The following is a 26,016-nucleotide window of genomic DNA, read 5'->3' on the forward strand; positions in this document are numbered from 1 at the left end:
GCCCTTTTGTGGACCCCGGAGACGATAGCTTCCACCAGCATCCCTGGACAGCTGCAGATGCAGGGCTGAGTTTTTCTACACTGCACACAAGACTTCATCTATGTTCACAGAGCAAGTGCAACACAAAGTTGTACTAGTTTTCATTTTTCTTTTGCTGTGGTAAGGAAAAGGATTATCATCAGAGAGGCTGAGGGCCATTAAAAACTCAATATTCTGCTACATGGATTGCTTTATGGCCTCATTTTGCAGCAGCTTCCTTTATCAGGTGTGCAGCTTCATTGCCTGTCCTATAGCCCACGCACTTCAAGAGTTTTTATCTGTGGGACACTGTGCTCCTGTTCCTGAATAGCTGATACCTGGCACAGGAACTGCTCTGGAGTGAACATTACAGAAGACCTGCTTCTCCAGTCTGTTGTCCCATTTTAGCACTCTGTCTCCACAGATTTCTGTGAAGATAGAAGGGAAAAAACTGTGTGTTTTAAATCTAGGGTGTTTTACAAAGCACTACTGCATAAAAATAGCTGTGCTTAATTTTTGGTTAATTACCTGCCCTTAACCAAAACCGTCTAAAGTTTTGTGCTGCACTGTAGGTGTTAAACTTTTGCTATATCACACCTTGAAGACAGGAAGGTCAAACCAGTAAGGAAAATGCTCTGCTGTCTCCTCTACAACATGGCAAAAGCTCACACATTTGAAAACTGTAAACATATTCCAACTCACATTTATTCATGTTACTGCTTTCACATTGATGTGGCACAAGATACTGCTCATTTCAGATGGGGCTACTGACTTACCCCAGTAAACTCTTGATATCTTTTATACCATGAATTAATACTGTACTCAGAACAATAATAAATACTTTTAAAGTCCGTAAATGACCTACACTGAACTCTTTTGTAAAAGTATTTGCCTTATTTAAATGTAGTTATTTTGGTGTCAAAATATATTACACCGCAAACTGCTGGATGCAACTGTTCTGACAAATTTTGTGCACCCGGTATGGAATTTGTCACTGCTGTAAGTCTGCCCAAGTTCAGATTTGAGCAGAAAGTGACAAAAAATCTGCAGAGCCAAACTAGATTTGATCTTAAGATGCTCACTTTGCTCTCAAAAAAAGCAGCAGGTTTTGAAGCAACACAGCACTTCCCGGGGAGTTCCTGTGGGCTGGTGCTCAATGATCTGCTGCTTTGGCAATGTCTCGGTCCAGGATGAGATGTTGGATGCTTCAGCTTCAGCCCAGGATGAAATGTTGGATGCTTTAAGCTCCTCTGAGTTCTCTGAGCACATCAGACTTCCTTGCACACACGTGTGCATGTGTGTGTGTGTGTGTGCTACTCACCATCCCCACAGAGCAAAACCAAGCAGCCACACTAGGTACGTGATGTGGTTGTCCCTGACTGTGCCCTTTAGACGTAGCCTTCGTGGCAGACATGGTTGCCATTGATAAGGCTGAAGGTGGCCAGGGAATGGTTGGTGCTCTTGAGGGAGGTCATTCGTGTGGTGCTCCTGGCCATGCTCTGGGACCGGATGAGGAGGCGAGCTCTGCAGCAGAACAGCTGGTTGTTGAACTGTTTCCGAAAGCTCTTGCTGAGCAAGTAGAGAGCAAATGGGTTGACACACGAGTTAGTGAATGCCAGGATCCGAGCGCAGATGCTGGCAATGAAATGCAGCACTGAGGTGTCCACCTCTGAGTAGTGGTAGGATCGGTATAAATAGATGATGTGAGTGGGGAGCCAGCAGAAGGCAAAGAGGCACACAAAGACCAGTACTGTCCTGGCCAGACGCTTACGTGATTCAATCTGTAAGAAGAAAGAGAAATGCAGATTAGCAGCTATTCCTAGTTCACATCAGTAGCTGTTTTTCCCAGTACTGCAGCTTTGGGGCAAGTGCATGGCAGGTGTACAGACAGAGCAGGGCAACCTGAACCACAGGTTAACATAAACAGGGTCAAGAACCCTCCTTGTCTTTCCTCAGTCCCCTTCCCCCAAAAACAAGTAATTCTGAAAATTTCTTACACAAGGAAGTAGTTGTTCCTTTCCTGTTTTGGTATAAAGCTCCAATGGTTTGTCACTTTGTAAAATCCAAGCTCAGGCAAAAAAAGTGCAGACACCTACATTAGTTATCCCCATATAATACACACGTTCTTATGTAATTTATATATATTAGCTTATTACTCTTCCTGTTATTATGATTATTAATTATGGGGTAGGGGCCTGGCATATTTCATAGAACCTAGAGGCAGGACTTTCTGCCTTGGGGCCATATGGTATATGTACACAAAAGTGCTGCCAACAGCTCACAGCCCTTAGAGACCAACTGCACTCAGAGGCAAAAGAGCTGAAGAAACCAAGAGAGGAAAATCTGTACTTGGAGAAAGACAGAGGCAGAGGCAAGCTGGACTCTTCAGCTGAAAGAACTGGGGACACGAGGAGAAGGCAGATGTAGGTGGTGAGCAGGTGGATGACCACCTCTCAGCATAATTCGAGCTTTGTCAGGGAAAGGTGCTTTTACAGTGTCAGCTAGCACACAGCATAACCTTCACGCAGACTAGCCACACTTTTGTTTTACTTAAGTATACAGGCTTGGAGTCAACCCAAAAGTATTGCTCAACTGAGGGGAGCTGAGGTAAACTGTACCTTGTCTTTTGTCCACCAGCGCTGCACACTAAGATAACAATGACACTGAAAAACACATCTTTCTTCCTAATGAAGACAAGAGTCCTGACAAAGGTCACCCGAAAGGAGAGGACAGACAGAGTTGCCCAGAAAGATGTGCTGAAATACACTGCTCCCTGGAAGAGGTTGCACAGATAGATGTTTGTAGGCACAGAAAGTGTAACCACTAAATTTTCAGGGTTTCATAATATTCTCTTCTCTGGTAGTCCCTGCACATTTTCACAGTCACCCCTAGGGAATTTGTTGCAGTTTGCTCCCTGTATTTGAGGAAGACCTGGATGGCCTGAAACTGCCCTTAGCCCCAGCCCTCTGCCCTGGTTCCTGCCCTGATGCAGCTGTGGTGCCCCTCCTGGGACACTTCCCCATCCTCACTCCCCTTCCAAGCTGCACAGGCACATCAGAAACTCAACAGCTCACACAGGCTGATCTTTCCTCAGGGCAGCTGCAAGCATGAAGTAGGCAGGAGAGACCTCACAAGACCGTTTTTACTTTATTTTGTGCCCCGTTAATGGCACCGACCAAAAATCAGCCATTGAGCTTGGGAAGGATTGACATGTACCAGATGATAATGTCTCCAGAGAGCAGGCTAAAAATTAAATCCTTTGAGGAAGGGTTCTCCTTGGCTAAACCATATATTCTTTTTAAATGTATCCTTAATTCGATATAGGGCTGTTGAGGCCACATCTGCACTATGAAGAAAGGAAGCAACGCAATAAAGAAATCGATACCAGTTATCTCAGATGGAGACCTATAGCTCCTGAATGCACTGCAGGACGGGAATGATGGACCGACGGTGCTAGACTGCTGCCTGGCCTTTTGCTTTCTTTAGAGTTCTCTCCCCAAAACCAAAGGGGGAAATGGCTTCTTTTACTACTTGCTTTATTGTTACTAATCTAAACAGTCACCAAATCAGCAGAAAAATGGCCTGCAGGGGAGAAAGATTTACACACATTCAGAAGTGGAAAAGGATAAGGATTTCATGGATCACACATCGTTTAACAGGCAGAAAACACAGCTTTCCAGGCCTGCTGTTTCACTTTAGCAGCTGAAGGCTACATGAGATGATTGCATTAGGTCAGCCCAAGGTGGAGATGTCAGTTGGGTGCAATTATGTGGACCTTTGTTCAGCTGAAGAATGGCTTGTGTCAGTTTAGCTTAGGTTGAAGCTCAGTTGAAAGAAAGAGGTAAGGTAAATAAAGTAAATAAGTCAAGGTAAATAAGTTTTTTTAAAAAATTAGTTACTTTGCTGTTACTTTCTTACTTGGACAACCTAAGTCTCAGATGTACTCAAATTTGAGCACTCACCTGAAACACCCAGTTGCTCATGCAGGATTTGGATTTCCCCCCTGAAGAAGACTCTTTTTTTCTTTTCTGCAAAGATCACACCAACCACAAGGCACACGGCTTCAGTGCATCTGTGAGGACCCCACACTGTCTTGCTCCTTCCTCCCTCTTGGGCACTCTGCACCTGCTACTGTCCTCCTCTGGTCTCCGGTCCTTGGGTCTCTCTCTAGACTTGTATTGGTTTCTCAACATGGCACAGCACCAGTAGGTGAAAGCTGGAGTTGTGGTGAGCACAGGAGGCATTGCCACTCTCCAGGCATAGCTGTGTACCTCCCTGACTGACTAGTTCTCCTGGCCCTGAGGTTCCCTTGCAGAAGGAACTTCCTCCACCTCCAGTCTTCTGCTGCTGGGTCCCATTTAGAATCATAGAATCATTTTGGCTGGAATCAGGATCATTGAATCCAACCATCAACCCGGCACTGTCACTAAAACATATCTCTAAGAACATAATCTACATGTCTTTTAAACACCTCCAGGGAGGGTACTCAATCTCTTTCCCGGGCAGCCTGTTCCAACACCTGACAACCCTTTCTATGAAGAAATGTTTCCTAATATCCAATCTGAACCTCCTCTAGCACAACTTGAGACCATTTCCTCTTGTCCAATCGCTTGTTACCTGAGGGAAGAGACCAACCCCTCCCAGAGAGGGATAAGGTCTCCCCTTGACCTCCTTTTCTTTGTTTTCCAGTCCAGAGGAGTGAATTACAGAGCCAGAATTTCCGACTGTGTGAAGAGGGACTGCTTCATGGAGCAAGATTTCATCCAAGGTCCTCTCTCTGACAAAGTAACTTTGATGAATTTTGCTTTCCTACTGTGTGAGCCCTCAGCTTCAGTCTCCAAACACCATCCCCAGCTCTGCCTCTTTCCCTGCATACCAGTCAATACCTTCTCAGGCTTTGGCATGGGTCTCCTGCTGTGTTTGCCATGGTAAACACCCTGCCAAACCCTTTGAACTTAGGATAAGATGCTTTGCCCGTTAAGAGCTGTGACGTGGCTTGTGCCAACCATTCTTTTAGCCCACCTGATCTATTAACATCAGCACAACAGATGCAGTCTGTCCCAGTGCAAATTTCCCTGTATGCACATTCTTTACTTCCAGATTCATGTGGAATTTAGATTTTTGAAGAAAGTTAAATCTCTACCTGTTTCCTCACATGCACGTTTCCTTCCACAGGGATATTGTATGCACTCCGGATCAAATTCTTAGCAATGAAATAATAATATACTGAAATGACAGATAGAGGAATGATATAAAAGATCAAAAATGATGCCATTGAGTGAATTTTAGGATGCAGCCCATCAGAATGTGGGTAAGGAGCACAGCTGACAAAGGTTCTGTTAGTCCCTTTTTCATGGAAAGGGTGCAGATCTGAAAACACTGCTTCAGGTATAGCAAGCAACATGGATACAATCCATATTATAGCAGCTCTCACACAAATCTTCATCAGTGCATGGGATGCTTGGATCTCCATTGGCCTTACTATAGCTTTATACCTAAAAAAAAAAAAAAAGAAAAGAAAAAATTATTTATTGACCTCAAATCTCAGGCATTACATTCTTCCTTGTCCCTTCCATTTATAAAACAAACAAAGAAACAAACAAAATCCTTCTTTATTCAAGAACCTGATTTTTTTTCTGGCATTTTAAATTTCAGTGTTTTCAACAGATTTCTCATTTTAAGCCATAGACACCTGTCATGGGTCAATTCAATTTCATGTGTATCGATTCTGAGTTCGTTAAATTTGTAATCAACCCAACAACGCACGGTGCTGCTTGACATTAATATGTATGTGTACAAATAACATTGAAAGGAAGTGCAATCATAAACTTCTCTTCAAAAACATACAGCAGTTTACACCCATTCAAAGAACAGTGTTGAAAGAAACTGGTCAGAGGTTTTGCCACACATTTTATTTTGAGCTGTGAGTACGCTGGCATCCTGCAAACTGAATGCTATATTTTCTTAAGCTGCAAAGAGTATGTTGCCTATTTTAGTAGCTGGCAATTAAGGGTTGTTCATAACCCAATGGACCCAGGCTAAGTAGCCAGAGCTGATAAGTGACCTTCCAGAAGAAAAAAAATATTCTTACTTACTATGCTAGATATGTAGATGACGTTTTTGTTTTTTTATTTGCAATTTCATTTTTCACTATTTCAGCCTTTCAGAAAATCAAACTTTAGAATCCAAGAAAATGAAAGAAGCAAACTTATTTGAACCTGATGTGTGTCATGAAAGGACCTGAAAACAGAAGAGCTTCTTGTTTGCTGGAGCCCTGCTCTGGCAGGAATATACACTCCAACTAAATCATGATTCACCTACATATTAAAGGAACATGGCAGAAGGAAAAAAAAATATAATTAGAAAGAAATATCTACAGGTTTCACAAGTCATTATTTAGGGTCATTATTATAACAATTTTGATCTGTTAGTTGTTTTTTCCAGGATCTACCTCACACTGCCTACAGTCCATTTGGTACCTGTCAACTCTCTGGGAATTGATGGGTGCCTCAATCCTAGGCTGTCCCAGCCCACTTTTGGCATGGCAGGGTACGTCCCCCATTCCCATGGGGCTGCTCCAGAGTCCCTTTCTAATCTCCTACCAGGATCCTGGCTCCTTCAGCCAGACAAATGGGGCACTGGGGTGGGAGCAGAGGTAACAAGAATACTGAACTGCCAGAAACCAGGGGGTGTGAAGCGGGGTCCATCTGCCTGACAGCCCAAACCAGGTACACTTTGTGTACCTGATTGATTCCCTACATACTGTAGACCACAGCATTCTAAAGCTCAGCATTTCAGAGAATACTTTGTCAGTCCTGCACTGTTTTAACCAGGTAATTGCCTTATTTGCAGGATAATCACGTATTAGACCTCTAGTTGTAAGCAATACCCTGTTCACCATACCTACCCTTTCCTTCCATGCATATGTATACACACATACACATGTGTATGTGTGTATATCTGTGTGTGTCTTTTATATACATACACATTTATGTACATATATTTTATACATATGCATATATATACAGGTATAAATAAGTACATACGTACTTACATTTGCATTTATTTGTATTTATCTGGACACCTAATTCATGTATTTATGTATCTGGACATCTCATAATTTGCAGGTGTTTCTTTTTACAATCCCACAGGTGGTTTTTTTTGTGGGTGATCTTTCCTTTAATGAACTGCAAACCACTTGCTCATTAGTCTTCTGTTTAACCAGTTATACTCCAAGCTCTCCAACTCCCTTTTATTCCAGCTATACAGCTGCAACAGCCAGGCACAGGATTTTTCCGGCTTGCCTAACACCTCCTTAACTTGCACTCTGAAGCTGGGGATTAAGTGGTGTCACACTGCAATGCACAGTCTTCCAGTGCAAGATCATAATCTCAGGTGAAGAAAATCATAGTATGTAAACAATGATGATGTTATGACTATTGCAGTAATAAAAGGGAACAGCTAAGCAGATTACTGAAACAATGTAGCTGAAATAGCTCAATGTATAGTCTGATCCACCAGCTATAGATTATCGACAGAGATACTAGCTAACTGAGCATCTTCAGTAAGCCCTAATGAAGATAAATGCAAAAGGAAACTAATTGCATATCACTTAGTTAATTCAAATGTATTTCTGCAGGGGTTTATTGAATGCTTATCAACATGATATGTTACCATCATATTTTCTGATACAATATAGCAAGCTAAGATAATATTTTCCAATATTAATTTCAAGTAATATGAATGATTTGAAGAATACAGAGAGAGATTCTGTTTTGTTTTTATTAACAGAGTAGGGAGAGTCAGAAAATGAATCCATTTCAAGTTATTAGTACATTTTAATTAGATATGGCATTTCTAAACAATATAATTTTGAAACAACGTAATTAGAAATTGCTAGGAATGCTGGCATTGATTGATAGGCATTTAGTTTATTTTTAAAGCCTCCTACAGCAGATATAAAAGAAGACTGAGACTTGTTTTGCTTGTAAGAGGCTCAGAGTAGACTCAAAACATAAGGCTGAAAGCACATAAAGAGATAACAGAAAAAAAAAAAAAAAACAACAAAACAAAAACAACCCAAAGCGAGAAAATAGGTTTTGAAAATATAAATTCTCATGCTCTGCATGCCAGATCAGTTGCAATCAGCTTCACAGCAGCTAACCCAGTCTTGAACACTTCCAGTTTTCTAAGGTAGACCACCCCTTTGGGATATGAGTGACATTCAGTTCATGTCATTTGCTTCTCCAGTAAACATCTTTAAACTCTTTCAGTGTCTGTTTATGTTATAGCACCTCATTTTGTATCCTGTGAAAAGCGCAGTCTGAGGGTAAACAGCTGAGGTGGGAAAAGCCACCTGAAAGCCAGCTGAAGCTGGATTAATTGAATCCAATTCTCCGTGTCTACATTAGGCCATGGAGGTGCCATGCACCTCATCTACTACAGCTTCCCAAGCACAGGACACCTGCCTAGGCAGCTGCTGTGGTCAGTGGAGAGAAACAGGCAACACTGGGGATGATTTCTCCAGGCCAGAAATAGGTGCCTGAGAGGAATGAGGAGGTAAGTCCTCTGGAGCTGCTCCTCTGTCTTTTTTCTGTAGACAGACCCTGGGCAATGAGGCGACTTGTTTCATAGCTAATTTTAGATGGCTAAACTTAGGCATGAGCCCGAGGAACATAACTTTCCCGTACTTAATGTCCAGCACTTGAAAAATCTGTTCCACTTTGAAGAGGACATTGATGAATATGCCTACATAGCTCAGTGGAGGCATGGACCTACCTAGGTGGCCAGCTGAGTGAGCCCTCATGCAAAAGTCTTACAACACTGTTATTTCCCACTCATGCAGTACCATGGGCTTTGAGAGTATATGTCACATCACACTCACAGCATGTCTGCAGTAGAACCAGACATGGCCCTAGACCTCTGCTTGCTCTCACATTCAGTCTTTCTAATTATTGTTTTATGTCGTGCTTTGTTTTCCAGCTAAATTCCTTTCCCAACCTGCTTTTAAAGAAATTTTTGAAAAAGATTCAAACCCAGAGGTATGATTCATGCCCTACAACAAAAGCCAAAACTTAAAAAGAAAACTCTGCCTTTTGAAGATTCTGTTGAATGAAAAATGATACAGTTGAGAACTACCTTCAGCTCTAGTTGCTCTCCAGTTGTCAAACGGCAGAGATGAAAATGACTGGGTTGCTGATCTGATAGGAAACATGAAAGAGATGCTGGCCTTTACTACTGCTCAGTCTTTGAACTTCTCTGTTCCCACTGTGCTTGGAAAGCACCAACCTGCCTTGTGCATAGCAGTTGCCAATGACCTTCTGGCCAGGATGGATGCCACTGATCTCTGTGTCCCGCAGTCTCATTCAAAGAAGCACACACAAAGAAATTACACATGGAGCAATATCTTAAATGCAATTAATATAATCATAGTTCATGAGTCACTGTGAAGATTCACCCCACAGGACAATTCTCCCCTCCACCAGCCACGGTGACTCCAGTGCTGTCCTTCTTCTCCAGGCCAGTCTCCAGGCCTCCAAGAGGAGTCTGGTGAGAGGGTGGCTTCAACCCAGAATGCCAGAATTCAATAACATAGAATGTGTGATCACTTCTTAACCTAATCCCCAAAATTAATTTGGGATGGGTAGGAGCCCACAGAATGCACATGTCTTCATTGAATTCTGTAATATGTCTAACAAATGTCTCTTAAGGTCTCCATTGTGCTCGTGCAATAATTGTTTCTCACAACTGAAACTACTGAAATGACCATAAGCTGCTAAAATGTGACACGCACATGGTAAATGCTGTGGAAAATGCTTTTCCCACTGTGTTTAATATGCCAGGGAAACTGGAAAATTGTGTCATTATCCTTGTGTTAAGAACAAACTAACGACGACAGCACCTAATGTACTCTAAAACTTTGACTATACAAACACTAGTTAATATTGTACACATAGCCCCAAAGCCACAACTTCGACTATAAACACAGAAGTAGCTTTATCATGAAAAAGACAGTTACAGATATACTCTCCAAAGACACAGATAAAAATAAAGCCCCAAATAGATGTCAGAGTTTCCTACATGCAGTTTCCCTCCTGGTGCAAAGTATTTTAGCTATCTTTGTGCTCCCCACCTGAGCCAAGAAAATATACACCAGCTGAAGTATAAACAGGCTTTGCCTTCAAAGCCATATTGCCTATACATTCCTAAGCATAGAGATATGAAGGGTTGCAATTTTATTGTCATACTGGGGGAGAAGGGACCTTATCCCTAAGACAGCAGCTTCAGTGCATCTGTCATGTGTTTTTCCTGTCACCTTCATCCACTTACTTGTGCCTGCCACAACAGTCACAAAAATTAAATTTAAACAACTAAAAAGGTCTTTTCCAACCCAGTTGATTCTGTGGTTCTGTGGTTCTGTAAAGCATGTGAGGAAAATAAAATGTTTCCTTTGGATTTTAAATTAATTTATCTGCACATGTCTCACTGTCTGTTTTTTTTGTTTGGTTTGGTTGGTTGTGGTGGTTGTTGTTGTTGTTTTAGTGGTTTGGTTGGTTGTGGTGGTTGTTGTTGTTGTTTTAGGGAGGTAACTTTATGCAGTGTGGAGAAGTTGATGTTGTAAACAGTCTGAGCTTGCTTTCCTCTTTTATGTTTGCTTTGTATTAATGCCTTTCCCCCATCCCTCATATCAGCAGTTAAAGCTAGTATACATTGCCAGTACAACAGCCATCATTGTATATATTGTAGGTTTGGGCTGCAAAAAAAGAGACAGGCTTTTTTAAGCTTGGAGATACCACCTTCTGCAGTATCTTTACAAGAGGTACGACAATAGATCTTAATTTCAGCCAAAATCATTAGTGTCCTCTGTAAGAGTAGCACCTTGTGGCCAGTAGCTGAGGGTCTTATAGTACAATGTACCAGTGTGTGGCTGCAGGTGCTGCCGGTGGCAATGGGACAGAAACATCCCTCCCCCATGGCAGTGAAGGTGACTGATCACAAAGGTAGGTGCCTGCCAGAGATGATCTTGGTGACTGAATATGACATCAAGAATTGTACATCAGCTATGTTCCAGCCACTACCTCCCTCTCGTCTATTGAATCTGACTTAAAAAGAGGCACTAAGTTGCTTTCATAACCCTTTCTTCCTTACTTTTTCAGCAGTAGGTATGTAGCAAGAGAAAATGGCTGAAGGAGGCTCTGCCACAGAGTGCTGCCCTGTTTTATCACAATCCTTCCAAGCATGCCTATCTTTCTGCAGCTGAATCTCATGCTTGCAAGAAATATAAGAGGAGAAAATAATCCTCCCCATCCTTCCTACAGGGAAAAGGGACACTGCCCCTCCAAAATGAATTTACAGAAGTGCTTAAGTTTCAAGGAAAGTTTCCTCCAAATAGTATCACCCATTAATATGTCGTACACTGTTTACATAAAAAGATCCCGGGCCTCAATCCTGAATTTGTATAGTAGTTTAAAAAAACATGTACTAAAACCTGTTCAAACAAAATTTCAGAAGGCTTGTCTGCCCCTTCTTCATTGCCAGCTCCACCGTTTAGATTGCATCAGGCTGGTGGAAAGATTTATCATATTACCTCTTTCTGCTTTTTTATCTGAAGTTAGAAATCCATTTACAAACTTTCAAATCTGTTTAAACTAAGCTCTATTTTGAGATGTTGAGCTAATGTGAACCTGAAATTTCAATAAAAATCAGGGATTAGTTGGAATGGACTGATGTTTTACAGAAATAGTAATGTAAATTGCTGTGAAGAAGCTGACTTCTTTCCGGCTCTAGAAAATGAACTCCTGAAATTGCCACCCCATCCTATCGTCACGGTGAAAGAACTGCTTCTCAGTCACCACGTCCCCATATTTCTTCTGTTCCCACCTGCAACCAAAAGATGGAGAAAAGATGTGCAATTTACAGCTCCTCTGATCCCGATTTGTCTGTTCTAGTTTGTAGGCTTGATGCACGCACATTGATCTGGACTTGGCCCATGAACAGTCTGAACAAAAAAATCTTCTCATTAAGATTTTGTAATTATGTTCTACTGGTATCACATTATTGTTTTGCTCCCATAACATGAAGGATGTGCTCAATTACCATGCAAAAAAGCCTCAAGCAACAGAGAAAAAGTTGATGTGACACAAAGACTGCATAAATGAAGTATGTGGAGACAGGTTGAGTGTGAAGCCCCGCTTGGAAAGCAAAGAAAAATTCTTACTAAATATCTGAGGAAATACAATGCCTCAAACTTTCTTTGCTGTTTCCACTACACATGTTATGAATATTTATAGCTCTCAAGAAAAAAATTCAATAAATCCCCAAAATTGCTAGACTGTCTAACACATCAACACACTCCAACAATCTATTCTGGGTCTATCTGCTTTCTGCATACTTAGTTAAGATTATCATTATTATGCATGATTCTTGGATGAACATCTGTTATTAAAATCTTTACTTTAATAAATCGCATATGGGCACAAAGACTTCTCTAATGGCCTAGTTTTAAACACATTGTCAGGTACTGCCTACTTTCTTTTTTCAATTAATTAACATTAAAATGAAAAGAAAAAGCGTGCATTGATGGAAGTGACATAGTTCTCATTTTTTGAAGTGTGTGTTCAAATTTCAGTCGGTATACCTGCATACTACTACATCATCCTGTAATCTGGATGAACAGGAATTTCAGCCCAGGAGTGACTAAGGTCAAAACTGAGACAAAATGTTTTAGAGGTGGTTGAACTGCACTACACATTGGGGAAGGAGAGCTTAAACAGTAGCCATTTGATAGTGACTATGCTGCTCCAAATCATGGCCAGCCAGAGTATAAACTATTTCAGAAATTAACTATGCGTATGGAAAACAATGGATGTAGAGGCTACTGCAGGAAATACTGTGCTTCCCATGGGCAATGCTTTCCTTACAAGAAAGACCCACTTTGCACCCAGGGTATTTACTTCCCGTAGAGGAACTTCAGCCGAGTCTCTGAATGAAATAAGAAAGATGGGAACAGACTTTTTTAGCAGGGCCTGTTGTGATAGGACAAGGGGCAATGGTCTTAAACTAAAGGAGGGGAGATTCAGGCCAGACATGAGGAAGAAATTTTTTATAATGAGTGTGGTGAGACACTGGCCCAGGCTGCCCAGAGAGGTGGTAGATGCCCCATCCCTGGAGACATTCCAGGCCAGGCTAGACAGCATTCTATGATTTCAATGAGGCCAGCCTCACAGCTTGTCACAGTCCTTGCAATTGGATGTGACACCTGCTCTCTGCAGGAGGGGTGGGACCCATTCATTTAAAAATATCCTTCGACTTCAAAGCCAACGAGTTCCCCCCCCAGCCAATGTCCCAGTTCCTCAGCACCAACTAACCTCTGTGCGTGTTTCTACATCCTTAGTGCCCAGAAAAGACAGAGGCAGATGCCTCTGCTCACACTCATATCTTGGTGGAGTAGCTTGCTGGTGCCAGGTTTGCAATGCAGTGTACATCCAGAGCTGAGTTGGGAGGGATGGTGTTGGCACCTGCACTACCAGGCATGGGAAAGAGCAAGCCCTGGTGATGCTTTCCATCCAAGGCTTTGCTGTCTCGGCTCAGATCCCCAGGATTGTCAACTGGCATGGGACTGTGGGCTCGGTGTGCCTGCAGATTGAATTCTTACCACGCCAACTAAAGCTGGGGCCTCAGACATGGACCCTTCATCTCACTAGAGAATCAGCCTTATTTCTCCTGAAAGCACCACCTTCAGTGCATAAAACCAGCATCGATGGGTAACCTAAATCCATGGTGTGATTGTTCGATATGTCACAGAACCTGCTATGGAAATTTATTGGAGTTTCTAAAAATGGCTGTTTCTCAACCCAAAAAGTGTTGCCTGTGATATGCAAGAAATCAACATTGTACCACGTTCTGACAGGGAAAGAAAAGTTCATCACTGACCTAAAAATTAGCAGTTCCTTAAGCAATAGCAGCTGTGGTATGTTTATCTTAGTTTTGTGGAAAGCAAATTAAAAGATTTATATATATATATATATATATATAAATATATATATATATGGAACTTTAGAGAAAGGTTTTTCTAAACACAGCTATCAGATAACTGACTGGGAACAGAAGTCTAAAGGGGACAATGCTAACAAAACATTAAGAGCTGAAACCCTGGCCTTCTCCTTTGTCTCCCCCACCTTGACCTGAAACAACTATGCATGGCAAAAAACTGCCCTGAATAAAAGAAAATGAGGAGTCATGCTAAAATCTCAAAGAAGTAATTACAAAAAAAAAAATCAATGTATGACAGATGGGAAAAAAAGCAAAAGTAAATGACAGCAAATATCGGAGTCTAAAAATGTCGGTGACTGATAAGGAAAGGTGGAGGAGCCAACAAAATATCAAAGGTCACTGTGTAACAGACAAACATGAATTTTTAAACACATCAGGAACAAAAAAAATCAGTACGCCAGGCATACACGTAAATGGTGGAGACATGAACAATGATGAGACAAGGCAAAAAGCAATGACTAGATATTTGCCTTTAAGACCAAATATGGAAGAAGTAGCCATACCATGTGTGCAGTGCTATAGACGTAGGAGAAAACTCATCAGCCATATTAGAGAAGATGTGAGCTAACATCTGCTAACACAAAACACTTTCACAGCAGCAGACCTGAGTAATTTACACCTAGACCTGAGTAATTTACACCTAAGAATGTTAAAGAAACCATCTGGGGAACAATGGCGTTTTTTTACAAATCTTGAAAAACTGGAGAAACTCTTAAGTGGCTCCAAAGTTGTGAAGTTCAGAAAGGTGGAAGCTGTGACTGAGAAAACTGAAATTACTTGGGTTGCCCAGGGCCAGCCGTAGGTAGAACAATTGAGAGGTTTATCCTACTCACAGATGATAATTAGTATAAGTCTGCCTTGTTTAATGCACGGCAGATTTAGGGGTTTTTTGTGTGTGTTTTTTTGTTTGTTTGGTTGGGTTTGTTTGGGTTTTTTTGTTTGTTTCGGGTTGTGTTTTGTTGTGGTTTTTTTCACAACAGTGTAGGTGAAGTAAAAAGGGTGTGGGCCATGATGGTGTGCAATGGAGTTGCAACCTGCATGGGCACATTGGCATGGGTGACCATGCATGTAGATGTGTGTGTGACAGGGCACACACGGTCCTTCCTCTCCTATCCATGCTCGTGCAATTCCAGCTTCTCTCCCATTGGACAAGGGTTAAAATTAGCAGTCCGGACTGGGCAGGTGGGGTTGTGCCAGATGAGGACCTCAAGCCCCATGGCCTCCCCAGCAGGTTCTCAAACATGCTGGTAAAAAGGTAGCAGTGTGTGAAGCCATTTCCAGCCTAGGTTCTGGGAACTTGCTCTAGCTGCAAAGCTATTTATTGTGTACATCAGCTGCCTTGAGCAGGCTATAAAACCTTTGCTGGGAAAGTTTGCAGATGACACAGGGGCCGACCAGACTGTAAAAAGGTTGTAGAGTCATTGAGATAAATGACCACAGTCTAACAGAAGCCATTTTAACTCAGCCAGGTGTAAAATAGTTTATCTAGCACTCAAGTGAGCAGATTATGCCAAAATATTGTGGATCTTTCAAGGAAAGAGGAGACAAAGAAAAGGCATTGGAGCATCTCTTTGGCATCTGACAAAATGAAATATCCTGTGCCATTCTCAACATGCCATGGTTTTAGTGTAATCAGTACCTGAGCTAGATTGTATAAAACTAAGTCAGTTACGATGCTTAAGTTCCTTTTGTGGCTTCAAAAAACATGAGAGACCATCACCTCCATATGAACTTGCATCTGCATGTTGAGGCTGAATGATGTAATGTTATCCAAAACGGCTCTATCATAGAATCACAGCGTGGTTTGGTTTGGACAGAATCTTTAAAGATCACCTAAGTCCAACCTCCCTGCTGCGGACAGGGACATCTTTCACTAGATCAGGCTGCTCAGAGCCCTGTCCAGCCTTGCCATGAACATTCCAAGGATGGAGCATCCACAGCATCTCTGGGCAACCTCTTCCAGTGTCTCACTACCCTCATCATAAAAGGTTTAGGTCCAGCCTAAACCTACCTTCTTTCAGCTTAAAACTGTTTCACTTTGTCGTGTCATTACAGGCCTTCCTAAAAAGTCTCTTTCTTAAAAGCACACTTTATGTACTGAAAGGCTGCAATAAGGTCTCCCTGCAGCCTTCTCTTCTCCAGGCTGAAAAACTTCAATTCTCTCAGACTTTCAGTTGTGCTATTAGTTAGATAATTATGCAGTGGTTAGAGGTCAGAAAATTTTCAATTTGAAATATGACATAATTTCTAAGCAGTGAGGATAACAGGATGCCAGAGACACATCAGGGGAACAGAGTAATATGTGCACCCTTGGTCTGAATACTCAGAAAATTGCCTAGTGTCACTGAAAAGATCTGTTTTAATCCAAATTATGAGGTATTCATCAATCTTTGTAGACAAATGCGGGAAAGAAATGCTGCTGGAATGGATGGCTAGTGCAGTTTGTGCTAGTCCAGCATCTGCATCTTTGTTTCTCCCAGATAATTCAACCATCCATGTCTAAATATCGTGTTTCAGGGCTTTCTGCAGGTGTGAAGAAACATTTTTTCCTCTCAGGCTGTTGTGGTAGTTTTCTCTCCCACCTTCCCATGATGCTGCAGAGACCGGCCGTCTCTGCTGGAAGGTAGACAAGGGCAGGATGGCCAGAGCTCTGACAACATCTCTCTCCTTGATGTTTCACAGTCTTCTGCACTCTGGTTGAACTAGTCACTAGCCTGGCATCAGGAGGGGAGTTTCCTGCAAGGAACTCCAGCTTTCTGCCTTTCCCTTCAGTTTAGCAATTGGCTTGCCACCTTTTGGTGCCTCAGCAACATGAGGTGCCCAGGCACCCTGCTTAGTTTCTACCTGAGGGTACAGGGTGGTCTTCTGGATGCTGAAATCCTCTGCTCCACCTGAGGTCATATGCAGTAAGTGTGTGTGTGTGGGGGGAACACACAAATCAAAGAGCCCCTAGCAAGTAGGATCTCAGACAGGGTCTCACAGCCCCTGGTGTCTTACCTGGTATGGGGTGAGGTGGGCACGTGGGTGCAGAACTGGTGAGAAACAAGGCAAGGGGACTTGGCAGGGCTAGCACTGGAGTATTTTTCCAAAATAAAAGGAAAACAGGTTATTGCAAGGGCTATCTGTGAGCAAAGCAACTACTGGATGTTTCACTATGTATACAAGGCAGACTACGTCTGCTTCTGCTTTTTCAGCTCAAGTCCCATCTACTCTTTTTGGCTAGGCTGTTGTCTGTATCTGGGCACCAAGTACTAACACCTGAGGTGATGTAACCACTGTAGGCTTGCTGCAGCGATGCTGATGTCCCAACCCACCGCATTCAGTCTGACACACAGCTGGCAAATTCTTCGTGGCCAGTCGTTCTCCTTATTGACGGTGCATACACCTCCTTGTACCATGAGACCATGACAACTGATTGGGGTTTTTAGGTTTTACTGAAATGTAAACAATAGGTAATCTGACTTCTCTTCCTTTTGATTGCTTAAATATTGACAGTTTCCAGCACATTAGCACTAACTCTAACCTCGGATTTGCGCAGCACTCCCACTGATATAGATGGGAGCTCTAATGTTCCTGGTTATAGAAATGCATCTATTGTGTTTTGGCCATCTGCTCTGGCTAATCAAGATACTCAGAAAGTTTGAGCTGTTTGATCTGTTTCTCTTGGTGCAGACGGATGCAGAGCTGAGGAAATGGGAGCAAAAACCAAGGGTGTTAAGAGTGTTGACTTTGTATTGACACTGTGGCCAGCAACGCAGGATCCGAGACTGTACATCAACTGAGATACGTGTATCTGTCGCTGCACCTACCCCGTGCCGTCAGCACAGGAACAGCAGTAGCACAGACACCCTGCCAGTGTCAAGGGTCAAGGAGAGGCCGCCCAGTGCTTCAGCAGGAAGGATGGCTTTGAGCTGGAGTCAGAAACCCCTCTGTTTTTCCTCCCTGGACTGATGTTCTGGCTGAGATGGCATTAGCGGATCCAAAATGTACTTGTGGGAGTACCATTCTGCTGACTTGCATCATTTAGATTAGGAAATGTTATGCTAGTTCAGAGTGGCTTTCTCTGCCATGCTGTCAAAAACCTTCCTGGGGCTGCACAATGAATTACAGGACAAGTAAATTACCCCAAAATAGTGCATTAGTGGGTTAAAAGGATTTAATGAATGAAGACGTTATACTACCCAGAATAAATTCATAACTGTGGACCTGCCACTTCACAACTGATGGTATTAAAAGAAAAGGTATCACTCTGTAAATCACCTCAGTGGAAACCTAGTTTGACTCTCCATAGCTTTATTTTAGGGTAGTACTCTTCCCTTAATCATCTAGTGAAGACATAATCCAGTGACTGTAAAAAAAAAGAACCGATATGCAAATATTGCTCCTCCTTTGGTATTTTGCATAATGATATCAGAGGCCAGAGACATCCAAATCACAGAAAAGATGAGTCTACTAAAAAATGATTTTTGCATATTTAAAAACTTCTAAAAATTCTAGATATGTTTCTTTCCACTACTGTTCCTTTGGGAGAGAGAGTTGTCTGAAGTTTTTTTATTTCTTAGATAAATAAACTTTCATATGAGTTCAGAGGAACACTGAAAATTGGGGGTGTGACCTGCTCCAAGGTACCAAATGCAGCTGGAAGCTCTGCAGCATCGCTGCATCCAGTCACTGAGGTCAATGTTTCCAATGTCCTTATTTCAGGTCTCAGTTCTCCCACACAACTGCAGTTCCTGCTGTCTGCAGCTGGTCTTACCAAGGTAAGCCACCTAACCTCACCTGTAATGTCACCCCATGTGTCTCACTATGCCATCACTCCCACCACAGGACAGCAGGCAGCTCTGGCTGGCAGCAATTGCTGCAGTTTTCCAGCACTAAAATCCAGAGAATCCAAGGTGCTTAAAGTAAAGATGCTGCCTGCAAACTCGAACCATGCTTTACACTTGTTCTGCTGTGTGCTTGTAAAAACAGCGTTGTTTCAGGAAGGTTTCACTTCATGAGCACCAGGACATTTCGATTTTTTCCTCTCTCAGCAAAACAGCGGGGAAGTATGATCAGTGCTTGACAGTTTGGGTAATTCAGATGCAAATGTATAAACCTTGTCACTCATGGGAGAAACAGTCAATTAAATAAAGACATCTCCCATGACAAGGGCAATTAAATGGGTTGCTTTTTGTCTTACTGTGCAAAGACATTGCTTAATTTCCTGGCATTTGCTGAGCCAGCCTTGGCTTTTCTGCCTGGGCTGGCGGCCCAGGTGTGACTGCTCTCACAGGCACCTCTATACCCCATCCCCTTGCACTGAGGAGGAGGGCAAGCAGACAAACTCTTTTTGTGGGGACAAAAGGGGTAGTTGAAGATATCTGCTGCCTCAGCAGAGCAGCGGGGCAGACAGATGTCTTTCCCCTGCCAACCTCATTTACAGCCCTTCTAAAACACACAAACATGCATGCACATGCATCGGCTGCATGTTTTCTTGCTCTTGTATACTCAGCCCTGGCACCTTATCACTCATGGAGGGTGGCTGTAAGCACACCATAGGCCTTAACCCTCTCCTGGCTGCTCTGCAAATTTGCCAGGCTTGCGGGGAAAAAAGGTCTGACAACTCCCACTGCTCCTGCGAACGCAGCAAGATAGATCATAGAATCATAGAACAGTTTGGGTTGGAAAGGACCTTCAAAGGTCACCTAGTCCAACCCCCTGCAATGGGCAGGGACATCTTCAACTAGATCAGGTTGCTCAGAGCCCCGTCCAGCCTGGCCTGGAATGTCTCCAGGGATGGGGCATCTACCATCTCTCTGGGCAGCCTGGGCCACTGTTTCACCACCTTCATTGTAAAAATTTTAATCCTTGTGTCTAGTCTGAACCTCCCCTCCTTTGGTTTAAAACCATTGCTTCTTGTCCTGTCACAACAGGCCCTGCTAAATAGTCTGCCCCCATCTTTCTTATAGGCCCCTTTTAAGTATTAAAAGCTCCCTGCAGCCAGTGGGGTAGTCCTATAGAAAATCCATTTCTAATATTGTCAATGCTTTTTAGCCCTTTTTCACACTCTCTCTCAAATAATTTAACTTTATCCTGATGATTCCTCAAGATTGTACACAGAGGGACCTTTTGGTGATACCTTGCCTAACCAAACTTATGCAGCCATGCTTGTCTGCATCCCTATAGATGCAAAGCACTTTGCGGGCTGGGAGGCTCCCACTGCTGGAAAAGCTGAGATCAGCAGTTTGTCCCAAAGTTTCTACTTGAGAAAAGTTTACACATGAGCAGTCAGTCCTCTGGATGTCCACCATTTTCTTGGTGGGTTAAATAACCAAGCAGCTTTGGGTGTTCTGTGATGGAGTTTTGTGCCTAGTTGAGCGTTCCATTCACCAGCAGGTGATAGATCCAGTATTATTAACCCTGCCTAACACCTGGGAAAGTCAAAATTGGAGGTATAAAAATGTACCCTAGTAAGGTACACTCTTAAACTCATGATGTGGGCTGTGCAAAAATCTATTAAAACTGTGCCACTCCTTTTCAGAAGCTGATCCAAAGCAACTGAGACGATTTGTACAATTATTGTAACGTGTAGCATATGTATCTCACTGCTCTCTCACGTATTATATCTACCTATCACACCTACCCACTGCATTTCACCTTGTGTTTTGATGGTCACCTCTTTAGAAATGAGCCTGTAGCATCACATTGTAAATGCTTTTCTTTACACAGCATATTTCTGATCCCAGAGATGCCAGGTACCTCTAAGCATCACCACAATATCTTCAGTAATGCTGTCAGTCATTCACACTTGCTTTTGTTAATGCAAGAAAACTGGAACTGAGGTTTTTGTACTATTGTTTTTTGTAGAAGATGAATTGTAGACAAAAGATCTGTGGTGCTCTGACAAGTCTCCCTTTCCTTGAAGACGGGGGCATACAATGTTGTTCACAGCACATGGTTTATGGTTTTTCTCTCCCATGGTCTATGGCTTTGATTCACGAGAACAGGGACATTTACATTCCTCATGTGAGCATCTCAGGCAAGGTTCATGCTGCTGAACATTAGCCATTCACAAATATCGGTGTCTAATCCATGCTAAACAGCAAAGCTTCCTCTATAGCCCAGGAGGGAGATAGGTATCCTGACAAGATTTATGCTGTCTCCTCCAGAGGCATCTCTTTCCATGGACTAGGGGACCCCTTGCTGACTGTCCTGGAATGGCTCCTCACCTCAGAGAGCAAAAGCCAAGTGAGGTGAGCCATGCCTGAGCAGTCTTACCTGCTAGATTCTTGAGTCCTTGTGTTACCCTGCCCTCACCACCATGCCCCTGTCTTCTGCAGGTGCTTCCCTGCAGGGTTGAGCTGCTGCTCATCCTTCATGCAATACCACATTTGACCTCAGAAATTCTTGTCTGTGAAACCACCCCTGGTGCCAGGCTCAGTATCTTCTGTCTTGTCCAGTCACTTCAGGCAAAAAACACTATTGATGCACTGCTCAGTAAAAGCATTTGTAATGTTTGCTTTATGTGGCACATGATTAGTTAGCATCAAATCTCTCTAACAGGATCTTCTTTATGATGCATTTTTCTTTTCCTGATACTCCTTAAAACAACTTACATTATAGCTTTGGAAAGATGAATTTCCTGGACAAATACTTATTATTTTCCTAACATTTTCCTCAGATCAGGCAGGAATGGTCCAGTCATCACATGAAACTCAGGAGTGAAAGTATAGGTGGTCCTCTACTAGAGGATTTGAGCACTTTCCTATTTTTCCAAGTCCTTTAGAGCAAATTGCTTGAATAATTTTGTCTGCATGTAGGCCTATTTGTCATCTGCTATTGGGGCAGACAGGGCTATTTTTATACATACACCAACATGAAGGAGTTAATAAACGTTAACCATTCTGTCTCTGAAACACTGTTGGAGTCACCTGCTTTCATTGAGACAAGAGACTGTATATGTATATGAACTACCTTGAAAACTGAATAAAAATGGTCTGGCGTTTTAAAGTAGGAGGTTAGGAGAGACACAGTGGCACGCAAGAGACAACCTAAAGCAAACCTGGTTTCACTTCTTTGAGACCAAGATATAAAATCCCCAGGTCTTTTCCGAGCAAAGCAAAACTGAAATTATTTTTCTCATTGGAGATCTTGGTACTTATGACATTTTACAGCTTTAGGGTGGTGACAATGTATTCTTTATCTCTTTCTGAAGCATCCAAATTAGAAACAGAATGTCCTGGCTTCTCTGATGTACATAGGAATTTCTACAAAAGCCAATCTAATAAATACTTAAAACTTTTCTGGAAAGGTAGGCTTCACCCTTCCAAATGACATTAAAATTAAAATGCCTTTTGAATTTAGATCTGAATGCTCTGAGACAGGTTTCCAAAGCCTCCCAGGAATCTAAAATAGAGCTGACTTATTAGAAGCATGTAATTTGTTGAAGTCAAACTTGTTTTCACATATTCTAAAATATCATAGCTTTTACTTTTTTTTTTTTTTTTACCTAACATCATTGGAAGACAAAGTTTCTGAACCAACAGCAAAGATTAGTTTTGATTGGATAAAGGGCAAATGGTTTAATCAAGGGAGATATACTGGCTATACCAAACTGAGATGCCTGGCTTCAAACATCCTCATTTGAATATTTGGAACATATTTAATGAATTATTGCCTCACATGTAATTAGCCTTTAGGAAGCAAGCCACTAGAAAGAATTGACTCTAGCTGCACTTTAAAGTGCTGCTCCGGTGCCTTCAAACTTCATGAAATATGGGTCAATTGTCTTTTGGCAAATATGAGCATGCTATCTTTTAACAGTCTCATTAATAGTATTTTTTATCTCTGGTTTTTAGCGTGATCTGCTCTTGTTTTTCTTTTAATTAAACTAGACTATTAGATAAACTGCACAAACATTTAGTTTAGCCTAGAAAAAGTATCCTGTGTTCAGTCTGCATCCTCCTCGTGTGCTCATAAACACTAGAAATTAACTGAAGTTGTTATTTTTCCCTCATTAGGTTAAAAACATACTTGTTACCTAAAAATATGCATTCATGATCATGCATTTTTATGGAGTTGTAATTATGCAGACTTCTTTTCGAGGCTACAGCAGTCAGCTTACCTGTCAGCTGAGAGAGCAGTGAGAGTAAAGACTGATACCCCTACAGAAGTGAGCTGTATGAAGGGGATAAGTTTGCATCCAGTTCTGCCGAACAGCCACTCATCAGCAAGGTACCTGCTGGCATCCACGGGCACGCAAGTCACTAGAAGCAGCAGGTCTCCCAGAGCCAAACTGGAGATGAACAAATTAGGGACATTTCTCATGGATTTCACAGTACAGAAGATCTTAATCAAAGTGATGTTGCCAATAAGGCCTATCAAAATGATGATCCCGTAGATGGTGGGGATGGCATAGAGGAACGCTGGGTAGAACCACTCATCACCAAGGAGGGAGAAGTTTGCACTTTGGTTGACAGAGAAGTTGTAGAGAATGAAGTTATCTGTTTCTAGGTCTAGCAGAAAGCACTCTCCAGATGCCATTGTCCTATTTTGCTCTTCTCAGAAGACAACTTTCTGCTTTGAAAATCCTCAAATAAGATTTCTTGCTTTAATTTTGCTGCTACTTTCTGGCTTTAAACAGTCAGAAGAGTTTAAAAGTCATATCACTTTATGACACATCTTGACAATAAACAAACCAAAAAGCAACTGCAGCTTGTTTAACAGTACTGTTTCCATAAGGTGAAAGGAGAACATATTTTAGCATAGTTTGAATACTAAAACTTGCCTTTTTCTCATTGACTTGTCTTGCTGTTAGGCATTCCTGAGGTCTGGAAGGCCATTTATCAAATTCAATGATGAGTAAGTGGGAAGCATTTTCAAAATCGAGGCTTGTTAAATTCCCAGCTTCAGGTTTGCTGAGCAGAACCAAGTCCGAAACAAAGATATTACAAAAAACAAGAACTTTTGGTAGTTGCTGTCAGGCTGCATTGCCGATCTCCCCCGGCTTTCAGTACCTGCACTCGTCAGCTGGATTTAAAGTGAGGAAAAACCAGGACTCCGCTGACGGCTTAGATCCTATAGGCAGGCTCTTCTGGACGTCAATTCTTCCCCTGCTTCCCATGATGAGAGCAGCCTCGCTGAAATGACGGCGGTAATTCCGGCGGAGCCGCCAGCGAACGCCGGCGAATGCCAGCCACCTGCTGGCCGCTCTCATCACTGCCGGGGTGGAAGCGGGGAAAACCTACCAAAATCAACGTTAACTCTTTAGATTTTAAATAAATAAATAAATAATAATTACGAAAATCTGCTTATTTATAGATCGTGAGATCAGGTTCACCACCTCGCAAAAAAAAAAAAAAAAAAGAAGAAAAAGAAAAAAAGTAGTTTATTTTACACTGCAAATAATGTGAGTAGAAAAGCAATCACACCTTCTTAAATAAGGGCACGCATGCTTTGTTTGCACTCCAGTGTTCAGCTGTCCCAATGAAAGAGAATAATGATGTGACGCTAAATTCATCTCCCAGGGCAAATGAACTGGATAAAGCCAATTAAGATAAAATCAACATTATAGTTAGGGTAGGCAAATGAGTATTAACGCTATGCACCTGCAGTTAATCAGGGAAGCCTGAACTCTGTTAATTTTTTTGTAATGCTTTAATTTGAAGATAACAATAACAAAGTTTACCATTCAATTTCTATTTATGAGTTACACATCATACTAGCATCTACAGGTAGTGCATGTCTAGATACAACAGAGAATCTTGCTTGGCTTATAACAGTCTGAAAATGGTCTTTCTTAGACCATAATTATGATATAACTACTACTGATGCCTTACTTTTTATAACAGATTTGCTATATATGATTATATATAAGGACTTTCTGGATTGTGGATAAATATAGTTAATTTGGAAAGCAGCCTGCAGAATTAAATGCAGCTGTAATTTTTATTTCCCCTTGCAACTGCTCATTTTTGCAGGAAAAAGAATGTTTTACTAGCTGTTAGAATTACTTGGAAGTAAAGAGGAAGGCAATTCAAACCAGACATTAAAGTGTGATCACTTGTTTCTAGATAGAGGAAACATTTCAGGACATGATCTGGAAAATCCCCAGGCACTTAGCTGTTGTGTACCAGGGTGGGAGTCTGAGCAGGAGACTTCAGTAACTGTTTTTCTGCCTCATTCTTGTGACCTGGGTTAGTGTTTTCAGCTGCTTTGCTGCTGTTCACTCTAAGTCAACAAAGGACTTATGTGTACCCTTAACTTTAAGTAGGGCTCTTTACTTTTTTTTCCTTTTTTTCTTTCTTTTTTTTCAAGCCAAACACACGAGAGAGTGTTGTGCTGAGAGCTCGAGGGAACAGAGGAAAAGCCAAATTTTCTGGTATGCTTTTCAGACAAAAGCCTACTTTTAAGAATAGACCTGTGTTTGCCACTGTTAAAAGCAGAGGAAGCAGAGAGCTCCTGCCCACACCCTGGTCGGGACTCGCAGGCGAAAGCGCTTTGGTGGGTCAGGGCCAACTCTGGGCAAGGCTGCCAGGTTGGGTAGGAGCCAGCTGGAGGCAGCACCGTGTTCAGCACAGCAGGACATGCCAAAGTGCCTCACCGTGGAGCTACTGCAGCAGCCCAGCTGCACCTTGTGGTGGGACACCTCTCCCAGAACTTCCCCCAGGATGTTTGGGAGCCCGGTCATAGGGGCTGCATGACAAAGGGACACACACTTCTCACTCTTTGCTTTCCAGGCTTTGCGGTAAAGCAGAAAGGACATTGCTGGAAGCGAAAGGAAGAATTGGGAGCAGCCACTCAGTATAATCCTGATGGACCCCTGTGCACAGCAGCCTGGTCCGCAGGCCAGAGTGAACCACTCTGAGCAGGGTGGACCTGAGACCTCCCATAGTCCCTTCCCATTCAAATGACTTAGTGACTCTGTAATACGTAAACCCACCAGTCAGAGGCATAACAGCTCTA

General features: G+C 42.3%; 1 protein-coding gene across 2 annotated transcripts; it reads right to left on the minus strand.

Annotated features, from left to right (window-relative positions):
- Positions 1 to 705: 705 nt before the first annotated feature.
- On the minus strand, positions 706 to 24,331 carry GRPR (gastrin releasing peptide receptor). Of its 2 annotated transcripts, XM_065072503.1 has the most exons (4): positions 23,177 to 24,331; positions 5,162 to 5,513; positions 3,981 to 4,046; positions 706 to 1,799 (listed from the first exon to the last, which is right to left on the minus strand). In XM_065072503.1, the coding sequence occupies exons 1-4, from the start codon at positions 23,593 to 23,595 to the stop codon at positions 1,407 to 1,409; spliced, it is 1,230 nt and encodes a 409-aa protein (XP_064928575.1). In that variant the 5' UTR covers positions 23,596 to 24,331; the 3' UTR covers positions 706 to 1,406. The 2 variants fall into 2 exon arrangements, with proteins under 2 accessions (XP_064928575.1, XP_064928586.1); XM_065072514.1 differs by lacking the exon at positions 3,981 to 4,046 and having other exon boundaries at positions 23,177 to 24,256.
- Positions 24,332 to 26,016: the final 1,685 nt, after the last annotated feature.

Source organism: Columba livia, chromosome 1, assembly GCF_036013475.1.
Source record: "Columba livia isolate bColLiv1 breed racing homer chromosome 1, bColLiv1.pat.W.v2, whole genome shotgun sequence".
NCBI lineage: Eukaryota > Metazoa > Chordata > Aves > Columbiformes > Columbidae > Columba > Columba livia.